Consider the following 16,357-nt stretch of genomic DNA (forward strand, 5'->3'; position numbering starts at 1 on the left):
TTGGTAACCCGGGGATGAGGCCGCTGGTTCAGGGGCTGCTCTCCAGCCTCTGCCCCCCGTGTGGACACCGGGACTTCCACCAACACGTGCTGGTCTCCGTTCCCCCTAAACATGGCTTTGGCTGCATCCCCCAAAGACGAGGGGGCTGTACTTTCATTTCCATCCAGTTCAAAATAGTTTCCAGTTTTCCCTGAGGTCTTCTTTGCCTTGTGCATTAGGCAGAAGGGTGCCCTTTAATTTCCAAATTCCCAAATGGGGCCCCTTAATTCTTGGTCCAGCCTGACGATGTCCACCAGTTTGTCGTGCTATCACCGCTTACAGGTCATGGAATGACCAACGAGGCTGTTTCTAAGCTCGCCCTTCGGTCCGCTCCTTGTCCCCGCTCTTGTTTGCTCTTCCAGGTTCCCCCTCCTGCCTCCTTCTGGCTTTGGGAGTATTTCTTAGTATCCACTGTATCCACTGGTGTTCCAACTGTGACTCTTGCTGGGCTGTGCAAGTGGCTGCACCAGGCGGTATAATACACGCGCCCGATGTCAGACCGAATGTTGTCAGCGCCTCAGAGAAACACAGAACCCGCACCATCCTAAGACCCCTGCACCCCCCGCCCTCTCGCTGCAGCTGCTCTGCGTCTTCGTCTGCATGCACCAAACTCCCCACCACACGCGATGTTTGCTTTCAAAAGCCCCACGTGTTTCAAAGAGCTGAGGGGAGAACACACCCGCTGCCTTTACCTGCTACTGCCCACCTGGGGGTCTCACTTCACTGGGGACCCTGCAAGTGCCCCCAAGAATGGCTGCCTTTCCACCTGAAGACTCGCCCTCACCATTTCCCTTAGAGCAGGTCCACGGGCAGCAAGTCTCTCCACACTCCTCCCTCTAACAATGCCCGTTTCGCCTTCATGCCCCAAGAATGTCGCCGGAAGACTCCCAGGCCGGCCAGTCCCATCTCTCCAGAACTCCCCCTCTGCTGACAGCACTGGTTTCGGAGGTGGAAGCTCGACTCGTCCGAACCGCTTCTCCTCCGGATGGAACACGACATCGTCTCTGGACGCTTCTCATCGTTTCCACAGGTTTCATTACGACTGTGATGGATGAGCAGACTTCATAAAGCCTGTGCTGGTTTTCATTCGCGAAGCTTCTGGGACCTGCAAATTCATGGCTTTAAACAAACCTACAAGATGATCGGCTCTTTCTTTCCTCAGATACTATTTTGTCTTCACTGACGTCACTCTCTTTTTGCGGGGAGATGGACGGTCCAGGCTCTCACAGAAGCCTGATCTGGGTTCCTTTGTTAAAACCGGCTTTTCCTGCAGCCTGCGTTTTTACCCAGTGCCTGGAGACAGCATTCGGGTCTGAGATGAGGAGGGCGTTGTGCCCGGGGGAGGAAGGGGAAGCAAGAGGGCAGAAAGGACTCAGAGGTCGTGAAGAAGGGCGATGAGAAAAGCGGGTGCTGAACTGCAGAAACAAGGACGTCAGGGAAGGAGTTCCCGCTGGGGCTCAGCGGATGACGAATCTAACCAGCATCCAGGAGGACCCAGCTTCCATCCCCGGCCTCCCTCAGTGGGTTAAGGAGCTGGTGTTGCCCTGAGCTGTGGTGAAGGTCGCAGACACAGCTCGGATCCTGTGTTGTTGGGGCTGTGGCGTAGGCTGGCAGCTCCAGCTCCAGTTCAACTCTTACCGTGGTAACCTCCATATGCCGTGGGTGTGGCCACAGAAAGGAAAAAAAAAAAAGAGAGAGAGAGAGAACCTCAGTGGAAGGAAGTGCTTGAGGAAAGAAAACCCACAACCCCAGGTCAAGAGGCAGGGCTGTGCCCTCCTCTAAGGGCCAGTGCTCCGTCCTCCCGCCAGGCCCCACTCCTGTGGGCATCCTTCTCCCGCTGCTGGCGGCCCGTTGGCTCCTCCAGAAAACCAAGGCCCACACTGGAAGCACCGGCAGAGCCCCACTCTCCCCCACCTCACACTCAACCCCAAATCCACACTGCTGGGCCCCTGGGCTCTGCTCCACAAGGTCCCTGACCCCCGGGAGCCCTGAGACGTCCCGTCTATGCCGGCCCATGCACCTCCTTCCTGCTCCTCCAAAGGAGGCCCCCGATCCTTCGGGCTCATTCCTCTCCCACCTCCAAAGCCTCTTCCTAGAGCCCAACCGCACCCACCCCTGCGAGCACAGCGCCCCCTCCTCAGCCAAGCCCATCCCAGGGAAACCCTTCCCTGTGAATACACGCACCCCCAGAGCTCCCTGGGCGCTGCGCCCCCGCACACGGCATCTTCGGCCAGACTGAACGGGCCATGGCAGTGCCTGTCTGCCGGACGAGGAAGCCTGCCTTTTGCTTTCCACTCCACTGAGAACATGTTTAGAGCCACAGGTTCCTGGGAAGGGTCATATGAGAAAACCACGGGGAACAACCTAAATCACCGATCAACAAACCATCCGGGAGCCAGCAGGACATTGGGGGTTGGCTCTTAAGAAGTTAATTATCACTGGAGCCCTCCTGCATTACATCCCCTCCATGGTGGCAGACTTTTGTTATTATTTATTTGCTTTTTGGTGTTGCACCCACGGCATATGGAGGTTCCCAGATTAAGGTTCAAATGGCAGCTGCAACCACTGGCCAACAACACAGCCACAGCCAAAGCCACAGCCACAGCCACAGCCACAAGGGATCTGAGCCGTGTCTGCAAATTATGCCAGAACTCACAGCCATGCCGGATCATTCCCCCACTGAGCAAGGCCAGGGATCGAACCCATATCCTTGTGCATACTAGTCAGATTCATTTCCACTGAGCCACACGGGAACTCGGTGGCAGCCTTTTTAAAAGAGAAATCTGTCCGCACTCTCTACTGCCTAAGACCTTCCCATTGCTTTAAAGAGAAAATCCAAAATACTTACATGGTGCTCAAGACCCTGCGTGACCCAGGGCCTGACTGCGATCCCTCCTGAGAACCACTCAAGACCTGTCTGGTCCAGGTGACGCCACCACCACCAGGACCGCCCAGAGCACAGAGCACAGCCCACCCCCCACCCACCCCCCCGCACCCCCGCATCCAGCCACCAGGAGGAGCCTTCCCAACCCGCACCCAGGCTTCATGACACTCACCTGGTCATGACGCTCAGGGTCTTGCTTTCCTGTTTTTTCCCCACCTTGGAACCGTCTCCTAAGACTACACCGAATTGTTGCCACAGAAGCAGTGGTGATGCCTGGCTTCATTCATCTCAGCCCCGCGAGTCCAGAGGAAGCCCAGTGTCTGCCATCCTGACCAAACGTGCTCATTGCTCAACAGACACCGACCAAAAGGACGCGCTGATGAAAGGCAGGAACAAGGCGTGCATTTGCAGAAGCACAGGAAAGGGAAGTTCTTGCCGCAGACCCCACAGCCCAAGTCAGAGGCAGAGGGAGAACCGGACAGCTCGGGGCAGCCCTGGGCCCTGCCACTGCCTCCGGCCCCCGGGTCTGGGACAACGGCGCCCTCTGGATGGGGATTTGGCAGGAGGTGGAGGCCGGAGGGCAGACCCTGGGAGGGGATGTGGGGAGGCTCAGAGGTGGCTTCAGAGGTGCTCAGAGACGGCCACGCCCTCGGCCGCATCCTCTAGGGAGAGCAGAGTCCAGCTGAGGAGGAACCCCCGCTGAGCAACTCGGAGCCTGGGCCTCGGTCACACACTCTGCATCTCTCTGTCCCGCTGCCTCTGAGGACTGGGCGAGTCACCTCAACGGCTGGGGACCATGGGAGGCGGCAGCACGACCCCGATCCTCATGGCCCTTCTCTGCCTCGGTGAGCCATGGGGAAGGAGGGATTGGGCTCCTCTCCCCCCAGGGCTGGGCCCCGAGAGACCCGGGGACACAGGAGCCTCAGTCGGGGAAGAACTTCTGGGGCGGGGGATGGGCTCAGCCCCAGATCTGACCCCAGCACCCAGGGGCCAGACCAGACCTGGAGCATCTGTGTGGAGAGGGGTGGGGCTCACGGGGACTCTCTTCCAGGGCTGTGCTGGCGCCCATGGGACCAGGTCCAGGCAGGTGAGTCCCCCCAACACCCCCTGCTTCCACCCAACCAGCCTCTGTCCTGGGGGAGGGGGGCACAACGGGTGGGGCTGATGGTGACCAGGCTGGGCGGGCCCAGGGGTGAATCCTGGGGAGACAGGCCGAGGGAGAAGGGCACCCTGACACTCCAGGTCTGATTCCTTTCCAGGGGTCCTTCCCAAACCCTCCATCCGGGCTGACCCAGGACCCATTGTCCCCAAGGGGAGCCCTGTGACCCTCTGGTGTCAGGGGTCCCCACAGGCTGAGGTCTACCGTCTGTATAAAGTGGGGGACTCTGGACTCTGGGAGGATGAAGCCACACAGGACTCCAGAAACACAGCCCGGTTCCACTTTGAATCCTTGAGCTCCCGCCATGCAGGGCGGTACCAGTGTATTTATCGCAGCAGGAAGGGCTGGTCACGGCAGAGTGACCCCCTGGCCCTCGTGGTGACAGGTAAGAAGGAGGACCCGGGTCCCTCCCACCCTGGGCTCCTCCTCACAGGCAGGGCGAGCAGACTGTGGGCTCAGGGGGAGTGGGGTGAAGGCCCCCCTTTAACACCGTCCTCCTGCTCCCTCAGGACTGTACAGAGCACCCTCCCTCTCAGCCCACCCGAACCCCGTGGTGGCGTCAGGAGGGAACGTGTCCCTCTCCTGTAGCTCACAGTTCTGGTCGGGCACACTATACCTGCTGAAGGAGGGAGGTGCTGAACCACCCCGACGCAGCACGTGGAGGAAATTTGGGAACTCGGGAAGGAGGGAGGCCCTCTTCCCTTTGGGCCCCGTGAACGCCTCCCACGGGGGCACCTACAGATGCTATGATTCTCCCAGCTCTGATCCCTACCTGTGGTCTCAGCCCAGTGACCCTCTGCATCTCCAGGTCACAGGTGAGGGCCCCCAGCCCCATCTATTTCCTGGACCCTTGACCTAAGCTCAGCGCCCAGTGGAGCCCTGCAGCTAAGTGGGCATCAGGGAGGGGACTGACACGGGCCTCCCAGGGGGAACTACAGGCAGGAAGCTTGAGGGGGACCAGAGAGAACTCTCCCTGCAGCCCCAGGGAGCAATGTGGGGGGCACGTCCCTCAGGGCCACCATCCCCACCTCCCCAGGTGTGTACAGGGAGCCCTCCCTCTCGGCCCAGCCGGGCTCCCTCGTGCTCCTCGGAGACAGACTGACCCTCCAGTGTCGCTCAGACGCCGGCTTTGGCAGATTCGCTCTGACCAAGGACGAGGGAAGCACACCTCCCCTCCGGCTTGACGGCCAGCACAGCCCCGACTTCCCCCTGGGTCGTGTGAGCCACACCCGAGGGGGCCGGTACAGGTGCTACGCTGCACACAACCTCTCCGATGCATGGTCAGCCCCCAGTGCCCCCCTGGACGTCCTGATCGCGGGTGAGGAGCCCGTCCTGCCCATGGTCTGACTCCGTGCCCAGGAGACAGACAGTGGTGATGGGGTCCCGAGAGAGGGGCCTGGAACAGAGGCTGAGAAGGGGCAGTGGTCTAAGGGAAAGGGGGTGGGAGTGTGGAGATAAGAGACCCACACAGAGGGCCTGAGAAGGGGTCCCAGACAGGGTCCCTAGAGAGAGGACAGTGTCCCTCAGCTCAGGGTCAAGGCTGTGTGGCAGGAGGCAGCTCTCTATACATCCCCCCTCCTCTCCTCCAGGAATGTACCGGAAACCCTCCCTCTCAGCCCATCCAGGGACCTCAGTGTCCTGGGGAGAGAACGTGACCCTGCAGTGTCTCTCTGAGATCGTGTTGGACACCTTCCACTTGTTCAAGGAGGGGTCGCTGGCTCCTGCCCAGAACCTGCGTCTGCAGGACATGGTTGCACCCCTTCAGGCCAACTTCACCTTGAGTCCTATGACCTCAGCCCACAATGAGACCTACAGGTGCTACACCTCACAGAGCACCTCCCCCTACGTGCTGTCAAACCCCAGTGACCCCCTGCAGCTCTTGATCTCAGGTAAGGAACCCCAGACCTGGTCCTCTGGGTCCTGGTCAGTTCAGGGTGCTGACCTCAGGACAGCTCTGGGCTGGGGTGGGCGTGAGGGGGTCACAGAAGGAGGGGGAGCAACTCTCAGAGGAATGGAAAACGCCGTAGCAATTCCCATTCCCCCACCATCCTCATCCTCATTCCTGGGGTCCAGCCATGCTGCTGGAATGTAGAAGAAGGCTAGAGAGGACGCAGGGCTGACCAAAAGGGGGAGACGGCAGAGCCACCCCTCTCGATCCCCTAGTCTGCTGTCCTTGTAGCCCCTCACTTGGGGAGATCAACACAAGGCGGGTGGTGCGCAGAGGCCTCCATTCCCAAGGGACCAAGATCACAGGCTCCGGCATGGCTGGTCTCTCAGGAGGGCTGGGATTTGGGCCGAGATACAGGGAGACCACAGGACTCCAGGGGCTCAAGGGTGGGTAGGTGATGGGATGGGGGTCACGGTGAGGGAGTTTAAGGGGCTCAGCCAGGTGGAAGCATCCCCCCTCATCTCCCCTGTCCTGACCCCCAGGAGGCTCCGAGGACGGGCTCATGGAGTCAGGCCTGCAGAGGGGTAAGTGTCTGTCTCTGAGGAGGTGGTTGTGGGAGTAGCTGAGACCAGTAGTAGCTCAGCCACCTGCTGAGCTAACAGCCTAAGGAAAGTCTCTTCTCACTGGCACCAACCTCTCTGACTGCAAAGCACAAGAAGGCTGCTCCAACACTGTGTGGGGGACAGGCCACGTCTGCGCCCTCCTCCATAAACTCAGCGGCACTCAGCCTCCCAAGGAGCAGCTGTGGGTTTGGGAAAGAACAGGGCTTGGAAGTCACACTGTCCTGCTATTTCCCAACCTTGGAGTCGTGGACAGGATGGGTTCCTCGAAGAGTCTGAGGTTACCCTCCACAGAGGAGGCCTCCCCTACCTCGCTCAACAGGAAAGCCCGCAGCACAGAGTCCGGCCCTGCTTAGAGCTAGGGAAGGCCAGAGCCCTCCCTTCTGCCCCTCCCAGATAGACACACTCCATTTCCACACAAACCCCATGGGAGGTGCCAGGTCTCTGCAGAGGAGATCTGGGCTGGGCTAGGAGAGGAGCAGGGATTGGGTCTGACGCACAGGTCTCTGCACTGGTTTCAGCCTGGAGGCCAAGGCACCAAAAAAAATAATTTAGAAAAATACGAGAGAAGTTCCCTTGTGATGCAGCAGGTTAACGATCCAGCACTGTCACTGTCGTGGCTGGGGTCGCTGCTATGGCACGGTTTCCCTCCCTAGCCCGGGAACTTCCACGTGCTGAGGGGACAGCAGGGAAAAAAAAAAAAATACATCCCTGGGTTCCAAATCCAGCTCTGCCATCCAGCCTGGGTGACCTGGGGCTGGTGACTTTCTCTCTGTGCCTTGGTTTCCTGGTCTGTAAAATGGGTATGTGGGTAGGGGAGATGAATGCACAGAGCCCAGCAGGAGTCTGGCACACAGTAGGTGCTCAATTAAATGGTTCATGATGTCACTGGTGCCCCAGGCCTCCCATGGTACCTGAGCCTTCTGATCGGGGTCTCGGTGGCCTTTGTCCTGCTGTTGCTCCTCCTCCTCTTCCTCCTCATCCGACAGCGACAGCGACAGCGGGGTCAGGACACACACAGGAAGTCAGGTGAGTAGGGAACAAGGGGACCCAGGCCCCTGGAGGCGGTGGGCTTAGGGCAGCAGCCAAAGGGAACCGAAGAGATGGGTGAGGTCAGCTTAGAAAACTTCATCCTCTCCCAGTAAAAAACCTAAGAAAGACATTAAATACAAGTGCAAATGTAAGTATTTTAGAGTATCGTCTTGGCTTTTCCAAACTTCTACAACTTTTGAAAACATATGCAAGTTTTGTATTTTATGGTTTCGATCTTTAATTCTATAGGATGGTCTTTTTAGTTCGCAGACCCCCACAGATCTTAATCTTTGGAAGGGTTCTAGGGCGGGTTGGAGACTGATTTCTAACTCCCCGCAGCAGCTGCACCATCAGTGGCCAAGGACCGAGGCCAGCAGAAGAGGTAAGACCTCTCCCAAAGACCCGCACCCCACCCGCCTGCAGCCCCCTCACTGCCCCCTAACACTCCGCCTCTGTCCTCCCCCCAGCTCCAGCCCAGCTGCTGACGTCCAGGAGGAGAAGTTGTGTAAGGGGAGGAGAGGCTGTCCCGGGGGGGAGAGACGGGGATTGGCTGGAGACGGTTCTGGGCTTCTGGGTGAGAGCGGGAATGTGGGATACAGTGTGGCGTCAGCCATATCACTCCCCTTCTCTGGGCCTCTGCTGGGTGAGGTCTCAGGAAATCTTGGCAAGAGATGGGACCCCCTCATTTTGTCCCCACTAGATGCTGTTGTGAAACACACATGGCTGAAGGACGGCAACCCGCGCGACAGTCAGGTGAGTTCCCGTGGTCCTGACCAGCGCTCCCACACCTCCTCGTTCAGGCACTAAATCCAGGGGACACTGCACCCTCGGGCTACTCAACAGTTGCAGCCTCTCCCCTCTGGAAGCTGTTCTCTACGCCGCTGCAACCCCACGACCAGACTCCTATGCTGGCCTCCTCCCACTTCGTCGTTGAATGTGAGCTGGCAGGTCTAGTCTGTGCCCCGCACCAAGAGGCTCAATCCAAGTCCTGGACCTGGAGAGAGGCCCAAGGGGGCAGCTCCTAAAACCCACCAAGGGTCCGACAGGACCCTCGTGCAGCCCTCAGCTGTCCATTCCGTTTGCGTGAACCGCAGCAACGTACCTCAACCCTGCTTGGGTGAGGATCAGCTCCTGTACACACCCCGGTGAATGCACCTAACGCTCTCGTGGGTGCCCCATTCCTACCTCCAGACCCCATCCCCCACCCCCCGCAGCCAACTCAGAGATTTCAACCTCACAGCCTTCCTCTCTGACTAGAGAAGGGAACCCCTCACCCCTCTAGCCGAGCCCTGATGACTAAGAACTTCGGGGAGAACATCCTTTCATCCCAGACCCCCAGGCCCCTCCCCTCCCCAAGCCCATGTCTCTCTCCCCCACAGCAGGAAGCAGAGTCAGAAGGCCCCCAGGATGTGACCTATGCCCAGCTGAACCACGTGACCCTCAGACAGGGGACAATGGCGCCCCCTCCCTCCCAGGCAGGGGAGCCCCCAGCAGAGCCTAGCGTGTATGCTACTCTCGCCATCCACCAGCCCACGAAGGACCCAGAACCCAGGGACTGAACCTCAGGGGCCCCAAGAAGCACAGGAGCTGCCTGCCCCACGAATGCTGAGCTAGCCAACTCCATCCAGGCAGCCTGGAGTCCTGACGTGGGCCACCCAGGAACCCCATGGACCTAACACAGCTGACCGCCAGGGCCCTCGGAACTGCCATCACCACCTTGGGGTGAGGTAAGGGAGGGCCCACCACGCAGCCTAAAGCCGCAAGGACTTGGATTCTGCTGCGGGCTTCCAAGCCACTTAAGCAAAGGATCCTGCCTAGGCTCCCTCCATGAGGCTGGCCACTGAACGGATGCTAGAGCCCCAAGTGTGCAAGCCACAGCAGCCACCCAGAGGTTGCTCAACTCCAAGGGCTTCTCATTTTCCCAGAGACCCAGCCCCTTCCTTACCAGCAGGGTGGCCTCACAAAGCAGAGAAAAGGGAAGCCTGCCTTCCCAGTGACACTTAATGTTCTCAAACTTCAAATGCAAGTGAGGGAGACAAGGTTCCCCTCCTGCCCCGTCTCTGCCCAGATTCCTCCCACCCCTCAAGCAAAACTTGCTGCATTTCTTTCTGGCTATTTCAAAGGACTTTCCCCACAACAGGGGTGCAGACATGTGTTAGGACATAGCAGCCCAGCCCTAAGACGACAAGGACCAGCATCTAACAGGTGGGCCCCACTATCTGAACAAAGCTAAACAGGCCCCTCTACGCCTCCTGCAACCTGGCAATCAGCTGGGGACCCAGCTGGCACCTCTATTACGGAAGATCCCATGTTCAGAGCAAGGAGACACCAACACACATCAGTTCCACAGAGTTGACCGTGTTTTATTATCTGACTGGAAAGCACTCCACCATCCCGGAGCCGTGGGCTTAATCCTCCTCCTCGTCATCGCCAGCGCCAGCCCCACCCTGGCCCTTCTTGGCGTTCTTCCTCTTGACGCGGCCTGGGCGGCCACCCCCATACGGGGAGCGGAGGGAGAAGTCGATGTGCTTCTGGGAGTCCAGGCGGACAATGAAGGACGGGATGTTCACCACCTGCTTGCGGACCCTGGGGAGGGGGAGCAGGTGAGGGGCGGGAAGAGGCCGCGCGCTCCACCCGGGCTCTGCAGGGGCAGGGCTGGTGCTACAGCTGCACTGCCTCTGAAGCGATAAACAGCAAGTCCTGCTCCCAAGGCAGGCCGGGTGTTCTGGAGAGCTCTGGGGCCGCCAGATCACAAAGTGCCTGCCTTCACGCTCACATTTTAACAAAGGGAGAGAAACTCAGATGAATCCCTAAGACCAGAGGGTGAGGGAGGTGAGGTGGCAGCACACAAACACAAGGTGTGCTTTTCAAATAAACACTCTGACCCATGCCAGACGCTGAGTTGTCTGTATCAGGTGTGGTTTCACTGTCCTGATACAAGCACCCCAGGAGAACAGCTTCTATGAAATCATTTCAGATAAGAGATGAAGTGTAGGAGCTCCCGTTGTGGCTCAGCAGTTAACAAACCCAACTAGTATCCACAAGGATGCAGGTTCGATCCCCGGCCTTGCGCAGGGGGTTAAGGATCCAGCATTGCTGTGGCTGTGAGCTCACCACGAGGGTGCAGACTGACCCCCAGCTGATTCAACCCCTAGCCCAGGAACTTCCACATGCTGTGAATGCGGCTCTAATAAGGGGGAAAAAAAGAACAACAAAATGAGGCTCTAGGCCCTGGGTCTCAGGACTGATCAAAGGCTGAGGCAGAAATCACTACGTGTGTATCCTGCCCACATACCACACAGCTCCTGGTGAAGGGTGCCATTTCACAGAAAAATGGTAGATTGGAGTACCCCGATGACACCTGCCCTCTGAAATGCCCTTTGCATCACACCAGCACCACCATGGGCACAGACCTTGAATTGTGTGAACTCACAATCAGCTGTGGTGAGCAGGGCCCAGAATGGCTTCACAAGGGCCCACCAGACAGCAGAACCCACCCAGGCCAGGCGAGGCCTAATGACTTCTCTCAACCAGTGACACCAAGAGCTGTTACCTGTCCAGCTACCTGTAGGCCTGGTATAAGCCTTCGCAAGGTGTACGGCTCCAGCCGCAGTGACCCTTGCGCTGGGCCATGGGGGTGAGGCTGCCCCCAGCTCCCCCATGAGCAGTGTGTAGGGGTCAATCTGCACCCTCAAGGTGAGCTCACAGCTTCATCACCTCCGAGGGCTGCACAGGAGACAGGGACAGCAGGCTCAGCGAGGGCAACCATCAGAGGGGCTGGGGCGGGGAGGCCTGGAGCCAGAGGTGGTACCTGATATGGCGCTGGCGGATTAGCACTCGGGCGTGGTGGATGGACTTGGCCAAGCCCAGCTTGAAGACCTGGGTCTGCAGGCGTCTCTCCAAGAAATCCTCGATCTTCAGGCCCAGGATGTAATCCAGCTTCATTTTGCCCTCGTCCAGCACCCCGATGCGGACGAGTCGCCGCAGCAGAGCATTCCCTGAAAAGGGGGGAAGGAAGCACTGACCCAGCCTTCTTTCTGGTTGACCTCAGACTCCTCAGGTTCAAACCCTCCACCATCATGGAGGTGGGACAAGGTAGGAAGGGCTAATTCTTTTTTTTTTTTTTTTGGCTTTTTAGCTATTTCTTGGGCCGCTCCCGCGGCATATGGAGGTTCCCAGGCTAGGGGTCGAATTGGAGCCGTAGCCACCGGCCTACGCCAAAGCCACAGCAACAGCAACGCAGGATCCGAGCCGCATCTGCAACCTACACCACAGCTCATGACAACGCCAGATCGTTAACCCACTGAGCAAGGGCAGGGACCGAACCCGCAACCTCATGGTTCCTAGTCGGATTCGTTAACCACTGCGCCACGACGGGAACTCCATGGAAGGGCTAATTCTGATACAAGGTTCAGTGAACTAATGCATGAGCCACTGTAACTGAGGAAATCCTCACTCCCCTAAGACGAGTTACCCTGACTACACCCATCTAACCCAGCAGGTGTCAGCGTCTACCTTTCCCCAACTCCAGGGTCAGGAGGTCTTGCCACCTGCCCATGGACATCCAAAGCCCAAGGCCCTTGGAAGTTCCGAGTGTCAGAGTGGGTTAAGGATGCAGCACTGCTGCAGGTGCGGCACAGGGTGCAAATGGGGTGGGGGGTTGACACCTGGCCAGGGAACTTCCATATGCCATGGTTGCATGCCAAATACCACAAACAAAAACCAAAGAAAAGAGGCAACCTGTCTCCCAGGCTCCCAAGCGATCACTGGGGTGCTCATCACCACAAGAATCACTGCTCCCACCGTGACACTGGGGTAAAAGCAGTGTCCCTCACCCCCAGGCAAAGCTTGAGCAAAGCTGGCTGATTTTGCTATGTATTCATACTATCTTTCCCAAACCCCACATCATAACATGCGCTGAATAAATGCTGAATGTAACAACAGACATAAGGATATTCTTCCATATCCAACTGCATAAAAATATCCCAGAAATAAATCTGACCAAAGAGGTGAGAAGCCTGAAAACTTGAATACACTGATCGAAGAAATTGAAGACACAAATAATGGAAAGATAGTCTGTGCTCATCAACTAGAACAATTAAATAGTGAAACAGGACCCCTCCTCAGAATAGACTTAAATATAAGACCTGAAACAAGCAATAAGCTCCTTGACTTAAGTCTAGGGGATAATTTTTTTGGTTTGACACTAAAGCAAAGGCAACAGAAGCAAAAACGAACAAGCAGGAGTACAACAACTAAAAAGCTTCGCAAAGCAAAGGAAATCAACAAAATGAAGAGATAACCTACAGAACACATGAATTTGCAAATCATGTACCTAATGAAGAGTTAACAACCTAAAATACACAGAACTCCTACAACAGCAAAAGAAAGAAACAAAACAAAAAAAACACCCACAAAAAGCAGGCTCAATTTAAAAATGGGAGCCTGAGTAGACATACAGGTGGCCCACGGGCACATGACAAGTTGCTCAACATCACTCATCAGGGAAAAGCAAATGAGAAACCCTAAAAGTTCTCATCACAAGAAAGTCTTGTTTGTAATTATGTATTGGCTACATGTTTAGTAGGATTTACTGTAGAAGTCCTTTCACAATAAATACCAGATGATTCTGTTGCACATGAAACTAATATACTTTTTCAGTCAGTTATAAATTATACCTCAATTTTTAAAAAGGCATGATATTCAAAAAGTAATACAAGGAGTTCCCGCTGTGGTGCAGAATCTGGTGCTATCTCCGTAGAGCCATGAGGGTTTGATCTCTGGTCTGAGAACTTCCATATGCCACTGGTGCAGCAAAAAAAAAAAAAAAAAAAAAGGAATATAGAACATCCAGTGGTAAACAAGTGAATTCAGGATCATCTAACAATCTGGACACTTAATGCCTTTTTGTTCTTACTACTTACTTTTTTTTTTTTTTTTTTTTTTTTTTTTTGCTTTTTAGGACCATACTCAAGGCATAAAGAAGTTCGCAGGCTGGAGCAGAATCAGCTGCAGCTGCTGGCCTATGACAAAGCAACACCAGATCTTTAACCCTCTGATCTAGGCCAGGCATGGAACCTGCGTCCTCATGGTTACCAGTCAGGCTCGGTACCACTGAGCCAGAACAGGAACTCCCTGTCTTTACCGTTTGAAAATGGAAACTTCACCATAATTCAAAATCTTTTAGACACGTTTCCCATGTACTATTAAACCACCAACATCCTTAAAAAAGAACCATGGGGGAGTTACCAATGTGGCACAGGGGGTTAAGAAGTGACTGCAGAGGCTCTGGTCTAGGTGTAGACAGACACTCCAAGCCTTCCTCAACCTCTGATGTCGATGAACACTCACATTTAACAGTGAGGAGTGTAAACACACTTCCTTCCTTGCACATTAGGAGAAAATTCCGACTAGCAACCCCAGATGCCCAAGGAAGCCCAGTTGGATTCCCAGCCCCTCCTTCTTCTCATGAGAAGTCAAGATTTCCTAGGCTCAGGCCAAAAGCATTATCAGGATGACACCTATAAGGTAGCCAATTTTAGCGATAACTAAAAATAAACACTTTAAGTAAATCTCATCTCAGTAAAAGCTGTTACAAAAAAGCAAACAAGATACAACAAAACTATTTACAGCCAGACTCCCATCTGTTAAGATCAGGAACTGTACTGTGTTATCTCTTGCACATCCAGAATACAACGTACAAAGTAGGGCATAATAACCCAATTTACTGATTACTTGTGCTGACAATGTAAGAGAAACTACTAAAATTTGAATTATCATGTCAACTGCTGCTTTTGAAAGCACTCCATTAACCCTGTCTCATGGTAGAAATTTAAGTCCTTCAGAATCTAAGACAGTTCAGGAGTTCCTGTCGTGGCTCAGTGGTTAACGAATCCGACTAGGAACCATGAGGCTGCTGGTTCGATCCCTGGCCTTGCTCAGTGGGTTAGGGATCCAGCGTTGCTATGAGCTGTGGTGTAGGCTGCAGATGCAGCTCAGATCTGGCGTTGCTGTAGCTGTGGTGTAGGTCGGCAGCTGTAGTTTCAATTAGACTCCTAGCATGGGAATCTCCATATGCCGAGGGAGCGGCCCAAGAAATGGCAAAAAAAAAAGTTTATTTTGTTCCATATACTTTACCAAAATTTACTTATTTTTACCTTCAAGTTACAATGTGATCTCTATGTTTCCCCTCCAAAAACATTACCTAAAATGTTTTGGGAGTTTTTTGTTTTTTACTTTTTAAGGCTGAACCTGAGACATAAGGATGTAAATTCTCAGCTAGGAGTTGAATCCGGGCTACATTCACGACTCTGCCAGCCGCAGCAAGGCAGGATCCAAGCCGCATCTGCGACCTACACCAGAGCTCACGTCAATGCCAGATCCTTAACCCACTGAGCAGGCCAGGGATCAAATTCACATCTTCTTGGATACTAGGGCGGTTGGTTTTCATTGAGCCACAACGGGAACTCCTGCAAATTCTTCCCTGTGACATCCACAGGTCCTCTCCTGTCCAGGCCTTGGCTACATGTCCTTGATCAGTGTTAAAGCAGGCACATGAGATTCTTCCTGCTAAAGCATCCAACATTTGAGATACTCCACTGTCTATTCCCACCAGCAGCGAACAAGATACATACGGAAGAGTACTGTTTCACTACAGCCAAGTGCCCACACTTGCTTGGCACTGTAGGTTCCAATTAAGAGAAAACTGAAATTCAATGCAAGGATAAACCAGTCACACCTAAGGGCCTGAATTTGGATCCAAGCCCATCTTCCTAGCCCAGGACTCCAACTAAAGGCTGGCTCAATTGCTCCATATAACACCTCCGGTCGTTGAGCTAGCCTACAAGGAAGAGCAGAGCTCTGCACCTCATCCTACCCCTGCGGGATCACATACACACCTTCAAAAAGACGCCGCGGGTCTTTCTCATCCAGCGTCAGGAGTTCCCGGGCAGCCTTGCGGATCTTGGCCAGAGTAAATTTGACCCTCCAGACCTCACGTTTGTTCCGGAGCCCATATTCGCCTGCAAAAAAACGGGCAAATGGGCTCAGTCCCACGGACTGGTGAAAACGTTAAGCCTGGTGGCTTACAGGATCACAAGACTGGTCCGTCTGGGGAAGGGGACACACCACAGGACTTGAAAATAATGAACGAGTGGGTAGCCTCCCCCACGTGTTAGCCTTCTCAGGCCCGAAAAGCAGAAACCTTGCCTTACGTACTAACCGATCAGCTTCAGCTCTTGGTCGAGGCGAGACTTCTCGAAGGGTCTCCGAGGGGTCACATAAGTCTTGCGACAAACCCAACTCCGAGCAACCGGCATGCTGGCGCTGCTCGCCCGTCTGCGCCTGTGCGGGAAAGAGTGGCTCGTGAGGCCTCCGCGCAGCGCCTGCGCAGTCCCACAACCACGCTAAGATCTCATGGCGGCCACGGAAGATCTCGTGAGACTCTCCCCTGAAGCTTTTACAAGCAGCATCATCGCCACTACTTTCCAACCACCCTCTTTTCATCTCCAACTTCTTTAGCGTACTCATTAAAACTCGAATGGCCCACGAAACCTTACAACCCACACCTGGACTAAAGAGCACCCCAGCACGCCTCACCCACAGACTCCCGGACGGAAAAAGAGGCGCACGCGCCCGCCGGCCACGGTCTTATAGCAACGTTGCCGTCTGCTGACGTCAGCGCGCACAGCGTAAGCCTGCACCAATCAGAAAAGGCGTTGGCGAGCGGAAAAAAG

At 55.2% G+C, this 16,357-nt stretch overlaps 2 protein-coding genes across 7 annotated transcripts; one reads left to right on the top strand and one right to left on the bottom strand.

Annotated features, from left to right (window-relative positions):
- LOC100622710 (leukocyte immunoglobulin-like receptor subfamily B member 3) lies at positions 3,112–9,881 on the top strand. Of its 5 annotated transcripts, XM_013998761.2 has the most exons (13): positions 3,115–3,489; positions 3,590–3,768; positions 3,975–4,010; positions 4,183–4,467; positions 4,592–4,897; positions 5,119–5,400; positions 5,672–5,971; positions 6,513–6,554; positions 7,491–7,619; positions 7,962–8,004; positions 8,090–8,127; positions 8,323–8,375; positions 9,002–9,881. In XM_013998761.2, exons 2-13 carry the CDS (start codon positions 3,720–3,722, stop codon positions 9,179–9,181), a joined length of 1,743 nt encoding a protein of 580 aa, XP_013854215.2. In that variant the 5' UTR covers positions 3,115–3,489; positions 3,590–3,719; the 3' UTR covers positions 9,182–9,881. The 5 variants fall into 5 exon arrangements, with proteins under 5 accessions (XP_013854218.2, XP_005664880.3, XP_013854215.2 ...); XM_013998763.2 differs by having other exon boundaries at positions 3,115–3,768; positions 9,005–9,881; XM_013998762.2 differs by having other exon boundaries at positions 3,115–3,768; positions 7,965–8,004.
- Positions 9,965–16,315, bottom strand: RPS9 (ribosomal protein S9). Of its 2 annotated transcripts, none has more exons than XM_021094879.1 (5): positions 16,221–16,315; positions 15,844–15,965; positions 15,521–15,643; positions 11,434–11,620; positions 9,965–10,208 (listed from the first exon to the last, which is right to left on the bottom strand). In XM_021094879.1, exons 2-5 carry the CDS (start codon positions 15,938–15,940, stop codon positions 10,031–10,033), a joined length of 585 nt encoding a protein of 194 aa, XP_020950538.1. In that variant the 5' UTR covers positions 15,941–15,965; positions 16,221–16,315; the 3' UTR covers positions 9,965–10,030. The 2 variants fall into 2 exon arrangements, with proteins under 2 accessions (XP_020950538.1, XP_020950537.1); XM_021094878.1 differs by having other exon boundaries at positions 16,190–16,281.

This window comes from Sus scrofa, chromosome 6 (genome assembly GCF_000003025.6).
Source record: "Sus scrofa isolate TJ Tabasco breed Duroc chromosome 6, Sscrofa11.1, whole genome shotgun sequence".
Taxonomy (NCBI): Eukaryota; Metazoa; Chordata; class Mammalia; order Artiodactyla; family Suidae; genus Sus; species Sus scrofa.